The sequence below is a fragment of the Schistocerca gregaria genome, chromosome 3, assembly GCF_023897955.1.
Source record: "Schistocerca gregaria isolate iqSchGreg1 chromosome 3, iqSchGreg1.2, whole genome shotgun sequence".
Taxonomy (NCBI): domain Eukaryota; kingdom Metazoa; phylum Arthropoda; class Insecta; order Orthoptera; family Acrididae; genus Schistocerca; species Schistocerca gregaria.
Window position 1 is genome coordinate 608,390,298 of NC_064922.1, and position 16,323 is coordinate 608,406,620.

A 16,323-nucleotide genomic window follows, 5' to 3' on the forward strand; every position below is an offset into this window, starting at 1 on the left:
ACATTCAGTTGTCCTATGCTTCCTGGTCTCATCAAGGCCCGAATTACTCGAGAAGAAATAAACATTATGAGTACTGGACCTATGAGGGTTCTGGAATAAAGGGAGCGTTGTTCTCTTACGTAAGCAGATTGGTCACAGGTAAACAAAGCAATCACTTGGGTCCCATATTGTTTATTTAGTTTGTAATTAATGGGCAATAACTGTCAGCATAATTACAACACTTTATACCGAAGATGACGGCCTAGTAGGGCACTTGTGTTCACGCTTACCCAGGTGTTATTATAAATGGTAATTTATGACCCAAAAAATACATCTACCTCCTCTCACTGGTTCAGTGTGCTCCTATTGCTACCCCCCCCCCCCCCCCCCCCCCCCACTACCACTGGTTCAGTCTTCTCCTGTTGGTCCTATACCCACCACCACCACCACCCTTAGTGTCTCCAGCATCCTGAGAAGGAACTTGGTACTCTTAGTCAGTACCTCACTCAAACAAAACCATGAAACATCCGCAATTTCCAGCACAGTAAAGCACCCCAGTGCTATTTATCAATTTTTTAAAGACTTAAATATGAAACTTAACGCTCTTATTACTGTTGCATTACAGTAAATAACGATCCTGTACAAAAATAAAAGACTCAGCAACTAACACCACAGTCTGTAACCTGCAGTCCCATGTCAAAATATTTAAGAAAACATCACACTGAACCGAAAATATGCTCCAGCTACGTTCACATTGTGATATTGTAGTAAAGAAAGTTAGGATAGGTAAGCAATGCGCTTTACACACACACACACACACACACACACACACACACACACACACACATTAGCATTGCTGATGGATGGCGGTGATGGAAGACAGCTCCACTTAGCACCAGGCACCTACTGGAGTTAGGCTGGCACAGTGGCAGACAGCTGGCATGCCTCCCTCCTCTTCAGGTGCTTGGATAAACACATGGATGCATGGTTCACTGTCTCGTAGTTGGAGACAACGCCTCCCTCACAGCATAATATCCATCTAATTCAAAGTGGTTAAAGTCGTGTTGCGTGTGGCCAGCTAGCACACAAGAAATGAAATAGATTTGTGTGACCTGGTGATGACAGACACCTCACCCAGTGACTCATCATGCTTTTCTGCACTGTCGAATCCCCGTAGACATTCTCCAAGCGCCTATGAATATCTGTGATTCCCTAGTTTTCCTCCAAAAAAACTCAATGACAGCTCTCTGCTTGGAACACATCTCCATTACAGATGCTATTCTGAAGACTACATGTAGCACCACCGCTTATTGGTACTTTATGAAACTGTAGGGGCTCGGACATATTTTCAACAGAAATTGACGGAGAATATGCCCCCATAGTATCATTACCTTATTCATTGTGTAACCTGATAAACAGACTGCAGAGCTCTCTGCATGCTTCTTTTAACACACACCAAAAATGTTTTGCATCACCCCAGTTCACAGAGCTCCTGAAGATAAACGCTGATGTGGATATTGCATCACAGACACAGTCCCTTTGGCTGTTCAGACATGTCACTAAACCCGCCCAAAGATGTAAAAGACCATGCATGAGCAGCGCCTATTAGATGGAGGCGGTCCGACAGCCTATCAGTTCCAGTCATTCCACCAGGAAGGAGGTACACAGCTCGTGTTGTCTGTAGTTCAATCATGCTTAGACGGTCAATACCGCGGTTCGGTCACGTTCGCAATATTACTATGTGCTAGGAATGGCTCTCAACAAGGGAAGTGTCCAGGCGTTTCGGAGTGAACCAAAGCGATGTTGTTTGGACATGGAGGAGGCACAGAGAGACAGGAACTGCCGATGACATGACTCGCTTAGGCCGCTCAAGGGCTACTACTGCAGTGGATGATCGCTACCTACGGATTATGGTTCGGAGGAACCCTGACAACAACGCCACCGTGTCGAATAATGCTTTTCGTGCAGCCACCGGACGTTGTGTTGCGACTCAAACTGTGCGCAATAGGCTGCATGATACGCAACTTCACTCTCAAGATCCATGGCGAGGTCTATCTTTGCAACCACGACACCATACAAGGTGGTACAGATGGGCCCAACAACATGCCGAATGGACCGCTAAGGATTGGCATCATGATCTCTTCACCGATGAGTGTCGCGTATTCCTTCAACCAGTCAATCGTCGGAGACGTGTTTGGAGGTAACCCAGGCTGGCTGAACGCCTTAGACACACTGTCCAGCGAGTGCAGCAAGGTGGAGGTTCCCTGCTGTTTTAGGGAGGCACTATGTGGGGCCGATGTACGCAGAAGATGGTCATGGAAGGCGCCGTAATGGCTGTACGATACGTGAATGCTATCCTCCGACCGATATTGCAACCATATCGTAGCATATTGCCGAGGCATTCGTCTTCATGGGCGACAATTAGCACCCCCATCGTGCACATCTTGTGAATGACTTCCTTCAGGATAACAGCATCGCTCGACTAGAGTGACCAGCATTTTCTGCAGACATGAACCATATCTAACTTGCCTGGGATGGATTGAAAAGGGCTGTTCATGGAAGCGACCCACCAACCACTCTGAGGGATCTACGTCGAATCGCCGTTGACGAGTGGGACAGTCTGAACCAACAGTGCATTGATGAACTTGTGGATAGTATGTCACGACGAATACAGGCATGCATCAATGCAAGAGGACGTGCTATTTATTGGGTATTAGAGGTACCGGTGTATACAACTAACTGGACCACCACCTCTGAAGGTCTCGCTGTATGGTGGTACAACATGCAATGTGTGGTTTTCATGAGCAATAAAAAGGGCGGAAATGATGTTTATGTTGATTTCTATTCCAGTTTTCTTTACGGGTTCAGGAACTCTGGGAACCGAGGTGATGCAAAACTTCTTTTGATGTGTGTATTTGCGCAGTAAATAGACAGTAAATGTATACATAAAATGGGCAGAAACAGTCTGAAAAATTTATAAGTCTGTGCAGCGTAAATTGTGCTGCGTAATAATTGTTAAGAAAAAAGTTCGATACGTTTCTCCATTTCCGAGTTAACTAACGTTGAAGTTAGTCGTGCGTAAATTCATGCGCCCCGCCAGATACAATTAGTGTCAGCTGTCGTCAGAGCGCAGATTATAGCGCACGAGACTGCTCAGCTTGTGGCTCGGGTTCGATCCTTAGTACCGTCGCATGTCCAATGCTTGTATCGCTCTCTTGTTCTGTTTTAGGAAAACAAACGAAATACACATTTGGCGACACCGCCTCTGATGGGTTGCTTGAATGTGTGCACGCAACTGCCTGGTTAGCTAACATCAGTGCTAGTTAACTCGGAAACGACGCAACTTATCGAATATTTTTCTTAACAATTATTCCTCAGCACAACCTACTCTGAAACACCCATGCAAGTTTTCCAGATTGCTTCTGACAATTTTATATGTGTACAGAGTGTCTCTCCTAAGAGTCGTCAGGTGCATTTTCTCTGGTGTTCCAGTGAATATTTGCAGTTTCCACTGTCTATGGATAGCGTCTGTTTGTTTCCCATTACAAACAAAATTATTTTTAAAGTGGAATTCTACATTCCCATTCAATACAGCAGCCCAAAATTAGTCCAGTATGACATTCGTTTTATCGCTATCTGTTAACAGGGACAATAAAACACGAACAATATCCAATACTGCAGCAGCGACTGAGCAGCACTGCTGCATAGTGGTAGCAGCGAGTGCGGGCCGGGGTGGTGCTGTCGCTGCTAGAGTACTCGTTATTTTTCATGTTTTACTGTCACTGCTAATACATATCGACAACATGAAGATTACACTGGACTAATTTGGGGCCACTGTATTGAATAGGCACATAGAATTAAGCCGTAAGAATAATTTCGATTGTAATGGTAAACAAACCGACACTTTCTATCGACATTGGTCTGGGTATGTATTTATTCAATTCTTCTTATAATTCATCTTCTCCACCTCCTCTCTCTGTCCATCTCCTCTAACCTCCACTCTCTGTCCGTCTCCTACCTCGCCCTTTCTCAGTCATTCTGCTCATCCCCTCCATCAACCTGCTCTTTCTGCCTCTTCGCATATCCTTCCCCTCTTTCTATCCATCTTCTCCTTCTCCTCTCTCTGTCTACCTCCTCCTCCCCCTCTCATTGTTCATCTCCTCCTCTTTTCTTTCTCTGTTCATCTCCTCCTGTCCCCTCTGCCCTTCATTTCCTCCTCCCCTCTGCCTCTTCCTCTGCCCATTCTCTCTCCCTATCTCCCTCTCTCCCTGTCTCTGTCCATCTCCTCCTCCTCCTTTCTCTCTCCACATTATCGTGCTCATCCCATTAAGAAGCTGGTGGTTCTTACCCCCACAGTATTTCTTTCTACATTGCAACTAATATGTGTATCAAACCTGGTTTAGGATTTAGGTTTTAGGATAGACATATGACCCGTGGCTTTGCCCACGTGTGCACATCTCGAATATGTTTTACATATACATAACATTTGTCACACATATTTGTACACACGATTTATCTGTATCTCTAGAAAATTTCGTCTTTCGTGCAACTCAATGTTTATGATGTTTTATCTCCTGATTTACTTGCTGTACTGTGATACAATTTCAGACGAACGTCCAGTGACATACGAGTATGTGACTTCTGTCTGCGAAATGTGTTGTGAATATGTAGTAGTAAAGAAATAATAAATTAAACCGCCATACATTATGCGGCGGTTCTTCAGTCACTTCAGTGTTTACGTCGAGTATCTCCTGAACTATGTGTCGTAAAATGATGCAGTTCTGCTGCTACACCCGGGGGTATATGTGAATACTTGTCTGCAAAATATGTCACGAATACAGGTAATAGTTAAGAGGTAATAAATTAACACTTCATGCTTCATGCGACAGGTTTACAAGATGATGAGCGAAAATGTAGTTTGAAATTATGTGTAAAGCTTGTTGCAAGTCTCTGCTATCGTTCTCAAATACTGGATAACTTAAGTGTGGATATTCACGCGTAGCGGATGACAGTGCTTTGTCACCTGTACCCATACGATTGTAGTTGGTTCTTATCCCCACAGCAATGATTTCCAGACAATAAGTGATGCGTGTACCAAGTTTGATTGAAATCGGTCCAGTGGTTTAGGAGAAGACGTGGAAAATGCGTACATACATGTATATGTACATCAATTTTTAAAATGTGCCTAGATACTTCCGGACTTCCGACTGATGTATAACCAGAAGCTGAGGAAAAACTGCACTGATACCGGTCCAGTAGCGCCACATCCTGTTCATTTTATGAATTACTATCCAAAGTTTTTCTCTTTACTTAACATCTAGATTATATATATGAGTTTCATCCACTTGGTGACGTTGGGGAACATTAAAACTTTTCACGATTTTTGTCAAATCGATAGGCACGCTTTCACTTCGGAATTCGTTGAACGAATCTCGTCTTACTCACCTTAAGCTACTTTTGGCATGGTTCCTCTTTTATTTATCAATAGAGTTTTAGTTTAAATTTTCGTTTAAGTCTACGATGAAGCTCTCTTCGTCTTATAATAAGTTGCTAACACAGCTATTTTCTAAACCTGCCCGACACAGCAAGTATAAGGCGTACTGCACATTACTATTGAATTTTATCTGTTCATAATCACTTTCATCTCGACAGGGGATTTGTTGTCGACAGGTCAGTTAACCAACAATGTGTTTAATATCACACCTGCTAAGCAGAAATGTTGGTACATTTCTCAGGTTCTTAACCTTTGAGACCTGAATTTTGTGTGGAGGTAGGGAATTTTTTGTTTGTGGTCTAATACGCTAAGATGATTTTTTTATGATTTTTAGATGCATTATTTATACAAATATATGTACTCGTTTTCTATATATACTTTGTACACTTGGCTTCTTTTCATGGACTAAAATAAATAAATTTGAAATACTCACTTTTGTAATAAATGAAATACTAACTCCACAATAACCAGGTCAAATTACAATCACAGTATTCAATTATACACTGGAGTGTAACTAACCAACAACTTCCGTGATTTCGGGCGGTCGCAATCTCCTGCTCATTGCTATATTCACTTATTGATATTTTACAGTGATGTCCAAAAGGTGTGAACACTTATGCCTGATGAAAAGACTGAACATTCACAGATGCGTAAATCATATTTCCATCGATGAAAAATATTTCCGATTCGGCTAATACAATTAAAAACTGATGTACACAATTGTAGCCAGCGGGTTTGAAATGGTTAAAATGCCGCATCTAAAAATTTACTGCGTTTCAGATCGTGCCTTGGGCAGACACCATGAGACCCCTGCTGCTGCTGTTAGTCATTCCTGGCGTTGCACTGTCTGCGAGGATCCTGGGCATCAACCCCTCGGCGTCCATCAGCCACCAGAAGCCGTTCCTCATCATCATGCGTTCTCTCGCAGAGAGGGGGCACCAGGTGACCGCCATCACCACCAACCCGATAGAGGTGAGCGGCCCGGTGTATCACTCTCTGCCCAAACACTACTTCACGTCTCTCTATGAACTCAGGAATCTAATAACAGGCAATATGTAATATCTGTTCATTCCTAAGACTACAGGATGAACCCACTTGTTTCTCCATGAGAATATACGATAGCAGACTGGTGGTTATACTTCCGTTAGCAACAACTGTCAGTTATCTGTTTTCTGGAACGGTTAATGCTGTTTGTGGATGGCGCTGGATTGTCGTCCTATGATGCTCCATATGTGCTCGATTGCAGACACATCTGATGACTGGGCAGACCATGGCAAGGAGTCGACACACTGTACAACATGGGTTACAATAGCGGTACGTCGACGAGTGTTATCCTCTCGGAAAATACCTCCTGGGATGCTGTTAATGAATGGCAGCACAAGATGCCGATTCACCGGACTGACGTAGAAATCTGGAGTCGAGATTCCTGGGATAACCAAGAGCGTGCTTCTGCTGTCATAAGAATTCGCACCCCAGACCATGTCTCCAATCGTGGGTCCAATATGTCTACCAAGATGACAAGTCAGATGCAGGCGCTCACCTGACCTCCTCCTAATCAACACACGGCCATCAATGGCATCGAGGCAGAACCAGGTTTCATCAGAAAACACAACAGACCTCCACTCTGCTCTCCAACGAGCTGTCGCTTGATACCACTGCACTCTCATATGTCGGTGGTTTGGGGACGGTGGAATGCACGCAACAGGGCGCTTGTTTCGGAGCTGTCCTTGAAGTACGCGATTTGTACCAATTGGTTGTCACTGTGGTGTCAACTGCTGATGCATTTCCTGCTGCAGACGCAGTACGACGCGCCACTGTCATACACCGAACACTATGGTCTTCCCTCTCGGTAGTGCCACGTGGCTGTCCGGTGCCCGGTCTTCTTGCACCTGTACCTTCCCGTAACCACCGCTGCCAGCAATTCTGCAATATCGCTGAAGGAACATCCAGCTTCTCGAGCTACTAACGACGCTCTCACGCGACTGTGGCGAAATCTGAATAGACGTATAGTTCAGAAGACGCCTACCAACTTTCGTTCATCTCTCACGACTCCTTTTCGGTGTTGGGATATTTTCCGTCAGTGTATTTACTGTTTTGCAGCACGGTAGTTACACACGCCTGATATGGAATGCCGTACTGATATGGAATCCCATACTCCTGAGAAGCTCCCTTGCTAACTGAAGGCTTTCTTTCCTCTGCTGGCCTCTATTCGTTGTTCTTAAGCAATTTCTAGGCATCGCTTACAAATAGATAAATGTAAAAAGGAAACTTAATATGAATGTCCATCTTGCCCCAAAGACTATGGCGTCTTTCCCAAGTAAGATCTGGATGAGTTGCAAGCTAAAATAAGTTTTCCAATATGCCAGAGAGCAGGAAGTAACTGGAAGAGCACATACTTCAAAATATGGAGTACATTATAAAAGCACGGTTACAACTAGTAAGAATAAATAGAAATCACTATTATTGTTTTAGATACATCTGAGATCATTTTACAGAATAAATTTTAATACATACTACTGTTTTTGCTTCCAAAGACGAAATATATCCGTTACAAATGCACCTACCACTTGCCGCTCAAGACTTGGATTCATGGTAACGGTGGAGAACTGAGTACTGTGCTCTCCTGGCACAGTGAAGGAACACGAGCAAACAGGCGTCTTACCCCGATCACCATCTTCCTCCTGTTCACTCCACTATTTCTTCTCCTTATATACAAATCTCTTCTTTCACATTAACTAACATTTTAACAAGTAATTCACAACCTGTCAACCGAATCACGACTCATATGCAGTAGAACGTTCTTAAGGCGCCGAAAAGCAATTCTGGAAACGGAAATCTGCCAGCCAGACCCATAGTACCAGAGGCGACAGCGAAATGTTTATATGACCAACCACAAAAGGAATCGGGGAAATGGTTTATGGAAAAAGCAGTTTGGGAGCCTGAGTAAACTTGAAAACTGTACACTCACGTAAGTGTCATCCCGAAAGCTTGCTGCATCAACAAACAAGCTTTTGTGACGCATTTAGGGATGTTATGGGACAGCGATGTTCTTGGGAGTCTGTGCTTACGGAGGGACCACTTGGGTATGCGAAGAAACTGCAGGCAAGCTCAATCAGAATGCCCAAAAAGGATTTGACATCAGCTCCATATAAACTCGACTAAAAACAAATAAAGTCATCGCTTCACTACATCACTCTGTATTCGATGAGAACTGTTCTGGCAAGAACTGGACATAACGTCTAACCACTGCCTCCAAGTGTGAAATTACCTGTTTCTTTGCAGGATCCGCCAAAAAATTTGACTCAAATTGATATGTCATTTACATATCCGACAGAAGGTCAATTGATGGACGTTAAGGAAATGATGCTCAATGTATTGAAATCCCCTCCAGAAAAGCTAGCTGAGATGCTGCTTCCTTACAACGAAATGTTGTGCGATGCCCATTTCAACCATTCTGAAATAAAGGAGCTACTGAGGTAAGTTTACCATCATTTGCATGCAGTTACTTGTCCTCTGATATTTTCATCTTCTTCAATGTATGTTACTGTTAATGTTAGTTTTTGTCACAGCTCGTTTTTTATTTTATTTCTTGCTTCTATCTCTAAATCTTAGCTACACTTAAAAAAGTAGTAATTTCACAATTAAGCTATTACTGTTACCAATAACGCAAATAATAGTTCTGTTTTAAGGTAAAATAGTACGAACAGGAATTTTAACCATGAGGTAGAAACCATGACCTAAATTAATTAAAGTAATTACTTCCATAAGGCGACACAGCTAACAGGCCATCCCAGTTAGGGTCAGGAGTAAATATGTAGATGAACGATTTACGCTAAGCTACATCGGAGTGTACCCACATTTTCTGACGTACCCAAATAATTTTTGGCGTTTATAGCTCCTGAATTATGAAATAAACGTTGATTTTTTGATGGCACAATATAATTTTTTCTGCGCATTTGAAGGAGCCTTCGAAGAGCACTTCTGCAGCGTTAAATACACTCCTGGAAATTGAAATAAGAACACCGTGAATTCATTGTCCCAGGAAGGGGAAACTTTAATGACACATTCCTGGGGTCAGATACAACACATGATCACACTGACAGAACCACAGGCACATAGACACAGGCAACAGAGCATGCACAATGTCGGCACTAGTACAGTGTATATCCACCTTTCGCAGCAATGCAGGCTGCTATTCTCCCATGGAGACGATCGTAGAGATGCTGGATGTAGTCCTGTAGAACGGCTTGCCATGCCATTTCCACCTCAGTTGGACCAGCGTTCGTGCTGGACGTGCAGACCGCGTGAGACGACGCTTCATCCAGTCCCAAACATGCTCAATGGGGGACAGATCAGGAGATCTTGCTGGCCAGGGTAGTTGACTTTCACCTTCTAGAGCACGTTGGGTGGCACGGGATACATGCGGACGTGCATTGTCCTGTTGGAACAGCAAGTTCCCTTGCTGGTCTAGGGATGGTAGAACGATGGGTTCAATGACGGTTTGGATGTACCGTGCACTCTTCAGTGTCCCCTCGATGGTCACCAGAGGTGTACGGCCAGTGTAGGAGATCGCTCCCCACACCATGATGCCGGGTGTTGGCCCTGTGTGCCTCGGTCGTATGCAGTCCTGATTGTGGCGCTCACCTGCACGGCGCCAAACACGCATACGACCATCATTGGAGGCGGGCTGCACGATGTTGGGGCGTGAGCGGAAGACGGCCTAACGGTGTGCGGGACCGTAGCCCAGCTTCATGGAGGCGGTTGCGAATGGTCCTCGCCGATACCCCAGGAGCAACAGTGTCCCTAATTTGCTGGGAAGTGGCGGTGCGGTCCCCTACGGCACTGCGTAGGATCCTACGGTCTTGGCGTGCACCCGTGCGTCGCTGCGGTCCGGTCCCAGGTCGACGGGCACGTGCACCTTCCGCCGACCACTGGCGACAACATCGATGTACTGTGGAGACCTCACGCCGCACGTGTTGAGCAATTCGGCGGTACGTCCACCCGGCCTCCCGCATGCCCACTATACGCCCTCGCTCAAAGTCCGTCAACTGCACATACGGTTCACGTCCACGCTGTCGCAGCATGCTACCAGTGTTAAAGACTGCGATGGAGCTCCGTATGCCACGGCAAAGTGGCTGACACTGACGGCGGCGGTGCACAAATGCTGCGCAGCTAGCGCCATTCGACGGCCAACACCGCGGTTCCTGGTGTGTCCGCTGTGCCGTGCGTGTGATCATTGCTTGTACAGCCTTCTCGCAGTGTCCGGAGCAAGTATGGTGGGTCTGACACACCGGTGTCAATGTGTTCTTTTTTCCATTTCCAGGAGTGTATATAGAACTTCATCAAATAGTGAAAGGTAACAGTCCCGTAAACCAATATCCCGTCTTCAGGAGAAAAGATTTGAAAAACATATGTCCTACTGTACTAAACGTATTCAGTCACTCAGTTAGTCAGTTAATTAAATGTTCCATAGATCAAATTCACGATAAATGTTATGATGTGGAACTTGTCAACAGAGCTATCACAGAACACCTATGTACAAAAACTTTTTATGTTCGTATGGCTAAATGCTTCCCCATGAACCATGGACCTTGCCGTTGGTGGGGAAGCTTGCGTGCCTCAGTGATACAGATAGCCGTACCGTAGGTGCAACCACAACGGAGGGGTATCTGTTGAGACGCCAGACAAACGTGTGGTTCCTGAAGAGGGGCAGCAGCTTTTTCAGTAGTTGCAATGGTAAGACAGAGATTTAGGAACCAGGTTTTTAACTGTAATACATTTGCAGGGGGAAGAGGTGGACCACAATCTATTTGTTATGAACTGTGGATTAAAACTGAAGAAACTGCAAAAAGGTGGGAATTTGAGGAGATGACACCTGGATAAATGAAGGAAGCAGAGGTTGTAGAAAGCTTCAAGGAGAGCATTAGGGGACGATTGATAAGAATGGAGGAAAGACATACAGTAGAAGAAGAATGGGTAGCTTTGAGAGATGAAATAGTAAACGTAGCAGAGGATCAAGTGGTAAAAAGACGAGGGCTAGTAGAAATCCTTGGGCAACAGAAGAAATATTTAATTTAATTGATGAAAGGAGAAAATATGAAAATGTAGTAAATGAAGCAGGCAAAAAGGAATACAAAAGTCTCAAAAAGGGAATCGACAGGAAGTGCAAAATGGCTAAGCAGGGATGGCTAGAGGATAAATGTGTAGAGGCGCATATCACTAGGGGTAAGAGAGATACTGCCTACAGGAAAATTAAAGAGACCTTTGGAGAAAAGAGAACCAGTTACATGAATATCAACAGCTCAGATGGAAACCCAGTTCTGAGCAAAAACCAGAAGGGTGGAAGGAGTATATAGAGGGTCTATACAAGGGCGATGATCTTGAGGACAATATTATAGAAATGGAAGAGAATGTAGATCAAGATGAAATGGGAGATATGATACTGCGCGAAGAGTTTGACAGAGCACTGAAAGACCTAAGTCGAAACAAGGTCCCGAGAGTAGACAAAAATCCATTAGAACTACTGACAGCCTTGGGAGAGCCAGGCCTAACAAAACTCTACCATCTAGTGAGCAAGATGTACGAGACAGGCGAAATACCCTCAGACTTCAAGAAGAATATAATAATTTCAATCCCAAAGAAAGCAGGTGTTGACAGATGTGAAAATTACCGAACTGGCAGTTTAACAAGCCACGGCTGCAAAATACTAATTCGAATTCTTTACAGACGAATGGGAAAACTGGTAGAAGCCGACCTCGGGGAAGATCAGTTTGGATTCCGTAGAAATGTTGGAACACGTGAGGCAATACTGACCCTACGACTTATCTTAGAAAATACACTCCTGGAAATGGAAAAAAGAACACATTGACACCGGTGTGTCAGACCTACCATACTTGCTCCGGACACTGCGAGAGGGCTGTACAAGCAATGATCACACACACGGCGCAGCGGACACACCAGGAACCGCGGTGTTGGCCGTCGAATGGCGCTAGCTGCGCAGCATTTGTGCACCGCCGCCGTCAGTGTCAGCCACTTTGCCGTGGCATACGGAGCTCCATCGCAGTCTTTAACACTGGTAGCATGCTGCGACAGCGTGGACGTGAACCGTATGTGCAGTTGACGGACTTTGACCGAGGGCGTATAGTGGGCATGCGGGAGGCCGGGTGGACGTACCGCCGAATTGCTCAACACGTGGGGCGTGGGGTCTCCACAGTACATCGATGTTGTCGCCAGTGGTCGGCGGAAGGTGCACATGCCCGTCGACCTGGGACCGGACCGCAGCGACGCACAGATGCACGCCAAAACCGTAGGAACCTATGCAGTGCCGTAGGGGACCGCACCGCCACTTCCCAGCAAATTAGGGACACTGTTGCTCCTGGGGTATTGGCGAGGACCATTCGCAACCGTCTCCATGAAGCTGGGCTACGGTCCCGCACACCGTTAGGCCGTCTTCCGCTCACGCCCCAACATCGTGCAGCCCGCCTCCAGTGGTGTCGCGACAGGGACGAATGGAGACTTGTCGTCTTCAGCGATGAGAGTCGCTTCTGCCTTGGTGCCAATGATGGTCGTATGCGTGTTTGGCGCCGTGCAGGTGAGCGCCACAATCAGGACTGCATACGACCGAGGCACACAGGGCCAACACCCGGCATCATGGTGTGGGGAGCGATCTCCTACACTGGCCGTACACCTCTGGTGATCGTCGAGGGGACACTGAATAGTGCACGGTACATCCAAACCGTCATCGAACCCATCGTTCTACCATTCCTAGACCGGCAAGGGAACTTGCTGTTCCAACAGGACAATGCACGTCCGCATGTATCCCGTGCCACCCAACGTGCTCTAGAAGGCGTAAGTCAACTACCCTGGCCAGCAAGATCTCCGGATCTGTCCCCCATTGAGCATGTTTGGGACTGGATGAAGCGTCGTCTCACGCGGTCTGCACGTCCAGCACGAACGCTGGTTCAACTGAGGCGCCAGGTGGAAATGGCATGGCAAGCCGTTCCACAGGACTACATCCAGCATCTCTACGATCGTCTCCATGGGAGAATAGCAGCCTGCATTGCTGCGAAAGGTGGATATACACTGTACTAGTGCCGACATTGTGCATGCTCTGTTGCCTGTGTCTATGTGCCTGTGGTTCTGTCAGTGTGATCATGTGTTGTATCTGACCCCAGGAATGTGTCAATAAAGTTTCCCCTTCCTGGGACAATGAATTCACGATGTTCTTATTTCAATTTCCAGGAGTGTAGATTAAGGAAGGCAAATCTACGTTTCTAGCATTTGTAGACTTATAGAAAGCTTTTGACAATGTTGGCTAGTATACTCTCTTTCAAATTCTAAAGGTGGCACGGGTAAATACAGGGAGCGAAAGGCTATTTACAATATATACAGAAACCAGATGGCATGAAAGGGAAGCAGTGGTTGGGAAGGGAGTGAGACATGGTTGTAGCCTCTCCCCGATGTTATTCAATCTGTATATTGAGCAATCAGTAAAGGAAACAAGAGAAAAATTCGGAGTAGGAATTAAAATCTATGGAGAAGAAACAAAAACTTTGAGGTTCGCCGATGACATTGTAATTCTGTCAGAGACAGCAAAGGACCTGGAAGAGCAGCTGAACGGAATGAACAGTGTCTTGAAAGGAGGATATAAGATGAACATCAACAAAAGCATAACGAGGATAATGGAATGTAGTCGAATTACATCGGGTGATGCCTCAGGAATTAGATTAGGAAATGAGAGGCTTAAAGTAGTAAATGAGTTTTGCTATTTAGGGAGCAAAATAACTGATAATGGTCGAAGTAGAGATGATGTAAAATGTAGTCTGTCACTGGCAAGGAAAGTGATTCTGAAGAAGACAAATTTGTTAACATCGAGAATAGATTTAAGTGTCAGGAAGTCGTTTCTGAAAGTATTTGTATGGAGTGTAGCCATGTATGGAAGTGAAACATGCACGATAAACAGTTTGGACAAGAAGAGAATAGAAGCTTTCGAAATGTGGCGGTACAGAAGAATGCTGAAAATTAAATGGGTAGATCACATAACTAATGAGGAGGTATTGAATAGAATTTGAGAGAAGAGAAATTTGTGGTACAACTTGACTAGGAGAAGGGATCGGTTGGTGGGGCATATTCTGAGGCATCAAGGGATCACCAACTTAGAATTGGAGGGCAGCGTGGAAGGTAAAAATCGTAAAGGGAGATCAAGAAATGAATACACTAAACAGATTCAGAAGGATGTAGGTTGCAGTAGGTACTGGGAGATGAAGAACCTTGCACGGGATAGAGTAGCATGGACAGCTGCATCAAACCCGTCTCTGGACTGAAGACCTTAACAACAACAACATGGCTAAATGCTGGCCGTTTACTGAGATTTTCGTTAAAAATAACTAATTGTCTCTAGAAGTTTTTCAATTTCATGGCAGTATGGTACAGCAACCAGTGACAAATGTTTTGAAGAGATAAACAGTCTCGGCAGCAAAACAGGCTTTATTATTTTATATTTTACCAATAACGTGTTTCGCCTTATTTAAGGCGTCTTCAGATTCACTGACATAACAGTTGTTCATTGGCTGGCATAACAGTTGCCGCCCATGCAAATGTCTTAGCAGACAAACACAAAAGTGGGTAGATGCCCTTGTCGAGTTTTGAGAGACTTCGCGCCATATACTCTACAAGGCCACTGCGCAGAGTCGCTCAAAACTGGACAGGGGAACCTACGTATTTTGAACGTGACTTTCCGTGTACTCAACGCTATTTTATATCAGGGTACTACGCAATGTTTTTAAAATGTTGACTATGGTGTTTGTCTGACATTTGCATGAACGGCAACACATGTGTTTAACATCTTTTATGCCAGTCAATCTGAAAATGCCTTAAACAAGGCGAAACGCGTTATTGGCAAAATATAAAATAATAAAGCATGTTTTGCAGCCAAGACTGTTTATCTCTTCAAATAATTATCTCCATTCGAGAAACCCTGTATGATAGGAGGTGTTAAGGAGAAACATATTTAACCTACATTACTGCGGTGACGGAGATGGTTAGATTGTCAAATGGTTTAATAGTTGCATATTTCACGTCTCTCTGCGCTAAAGTTAGGTGTCTTAAAGCGTAATGCAGATCATTTTTCTCTCTAGTTGGGGTTGGGTTGTTTGGGGAAGGAGACCAAACAGCGAGGTCATCAGTCTCATCGGGTTAGGAAAGGGCGGAGAAGGAGGTCGGCCATGCCCTTTCAAAGGAACCATCCCAGCATTTGCATGGAGCGATTTAGCGAAATGACGGAAAACGTAAATCAGGATGGCCGGACGCGCGACTGAACCGTCGTCCCTCCGAATACAAGTCCAGTGTGCTAACCACTGCGCCACGTCGCTCGGTTTTCCTTCAAGTGTTGTACTTGTGAGTATCTCTATTACTCTCTAACTTACAAGGATTGTTGAAAACAAATTTTATAAGATATTATATGTTCTATGAGGCTGTGGTCATACTCCCAGTTGCTTAAACAGATACCTGCAAGACTTACATTTGTGAACTCCACACACACAGTTCTACTAATTACTTACTTTTCTGCAATGAATCCTTTTTGTCTAAGCGAGGAATTAACCCAGAATTTATCCAATAACGCATCAATAAATGAAAATATGCTAAATATGACTTCTACAGGGTGTTTCACAATTCATGTTACACACCTATATAGGGTGCAGAGGATACTTATTAAACCAAGTTTCACATATGAAACCATGTTCAAAAACGTCATCCAACGACGCTACAGAGCGGCGCCTGTAAAAGTATGTATATACAGAGTGATTCTGTGATAATGTTGTAAGAGTTCCATGACTAAGGAATTTATTGCT

General features: G+C 44.8%; 1 protein-coding gene across 1 annotated transcript in view; it reads left to right on the top strand.

Annotated features, from left to right (window-relative positions):
• The window catches only part of LOC126354425 (UDP-glucosyltransferase 2-like), a 62,304-nt gene that overhangs the window by 17,277 nt on the left and 28,704 nt on the right, over positions 1-16,323 (top strand). Inside the window, exons 2-3 of the mRNA XM_050004062.1 lie at positions 6,254-6,445; positions 8,756-8,949. Of these exons, the coding sequence (XP_049860019.1) occupies positions 6,275-6,445; positions 8,756-8,949 (365 nt within the window). The 5' untranslated portion in view covers positions 6,254-6,274. The remainder of the gene's footprint in view (positions 1-6,253; positions 6,446-8,755; positions 8,950-16,323) is intronic.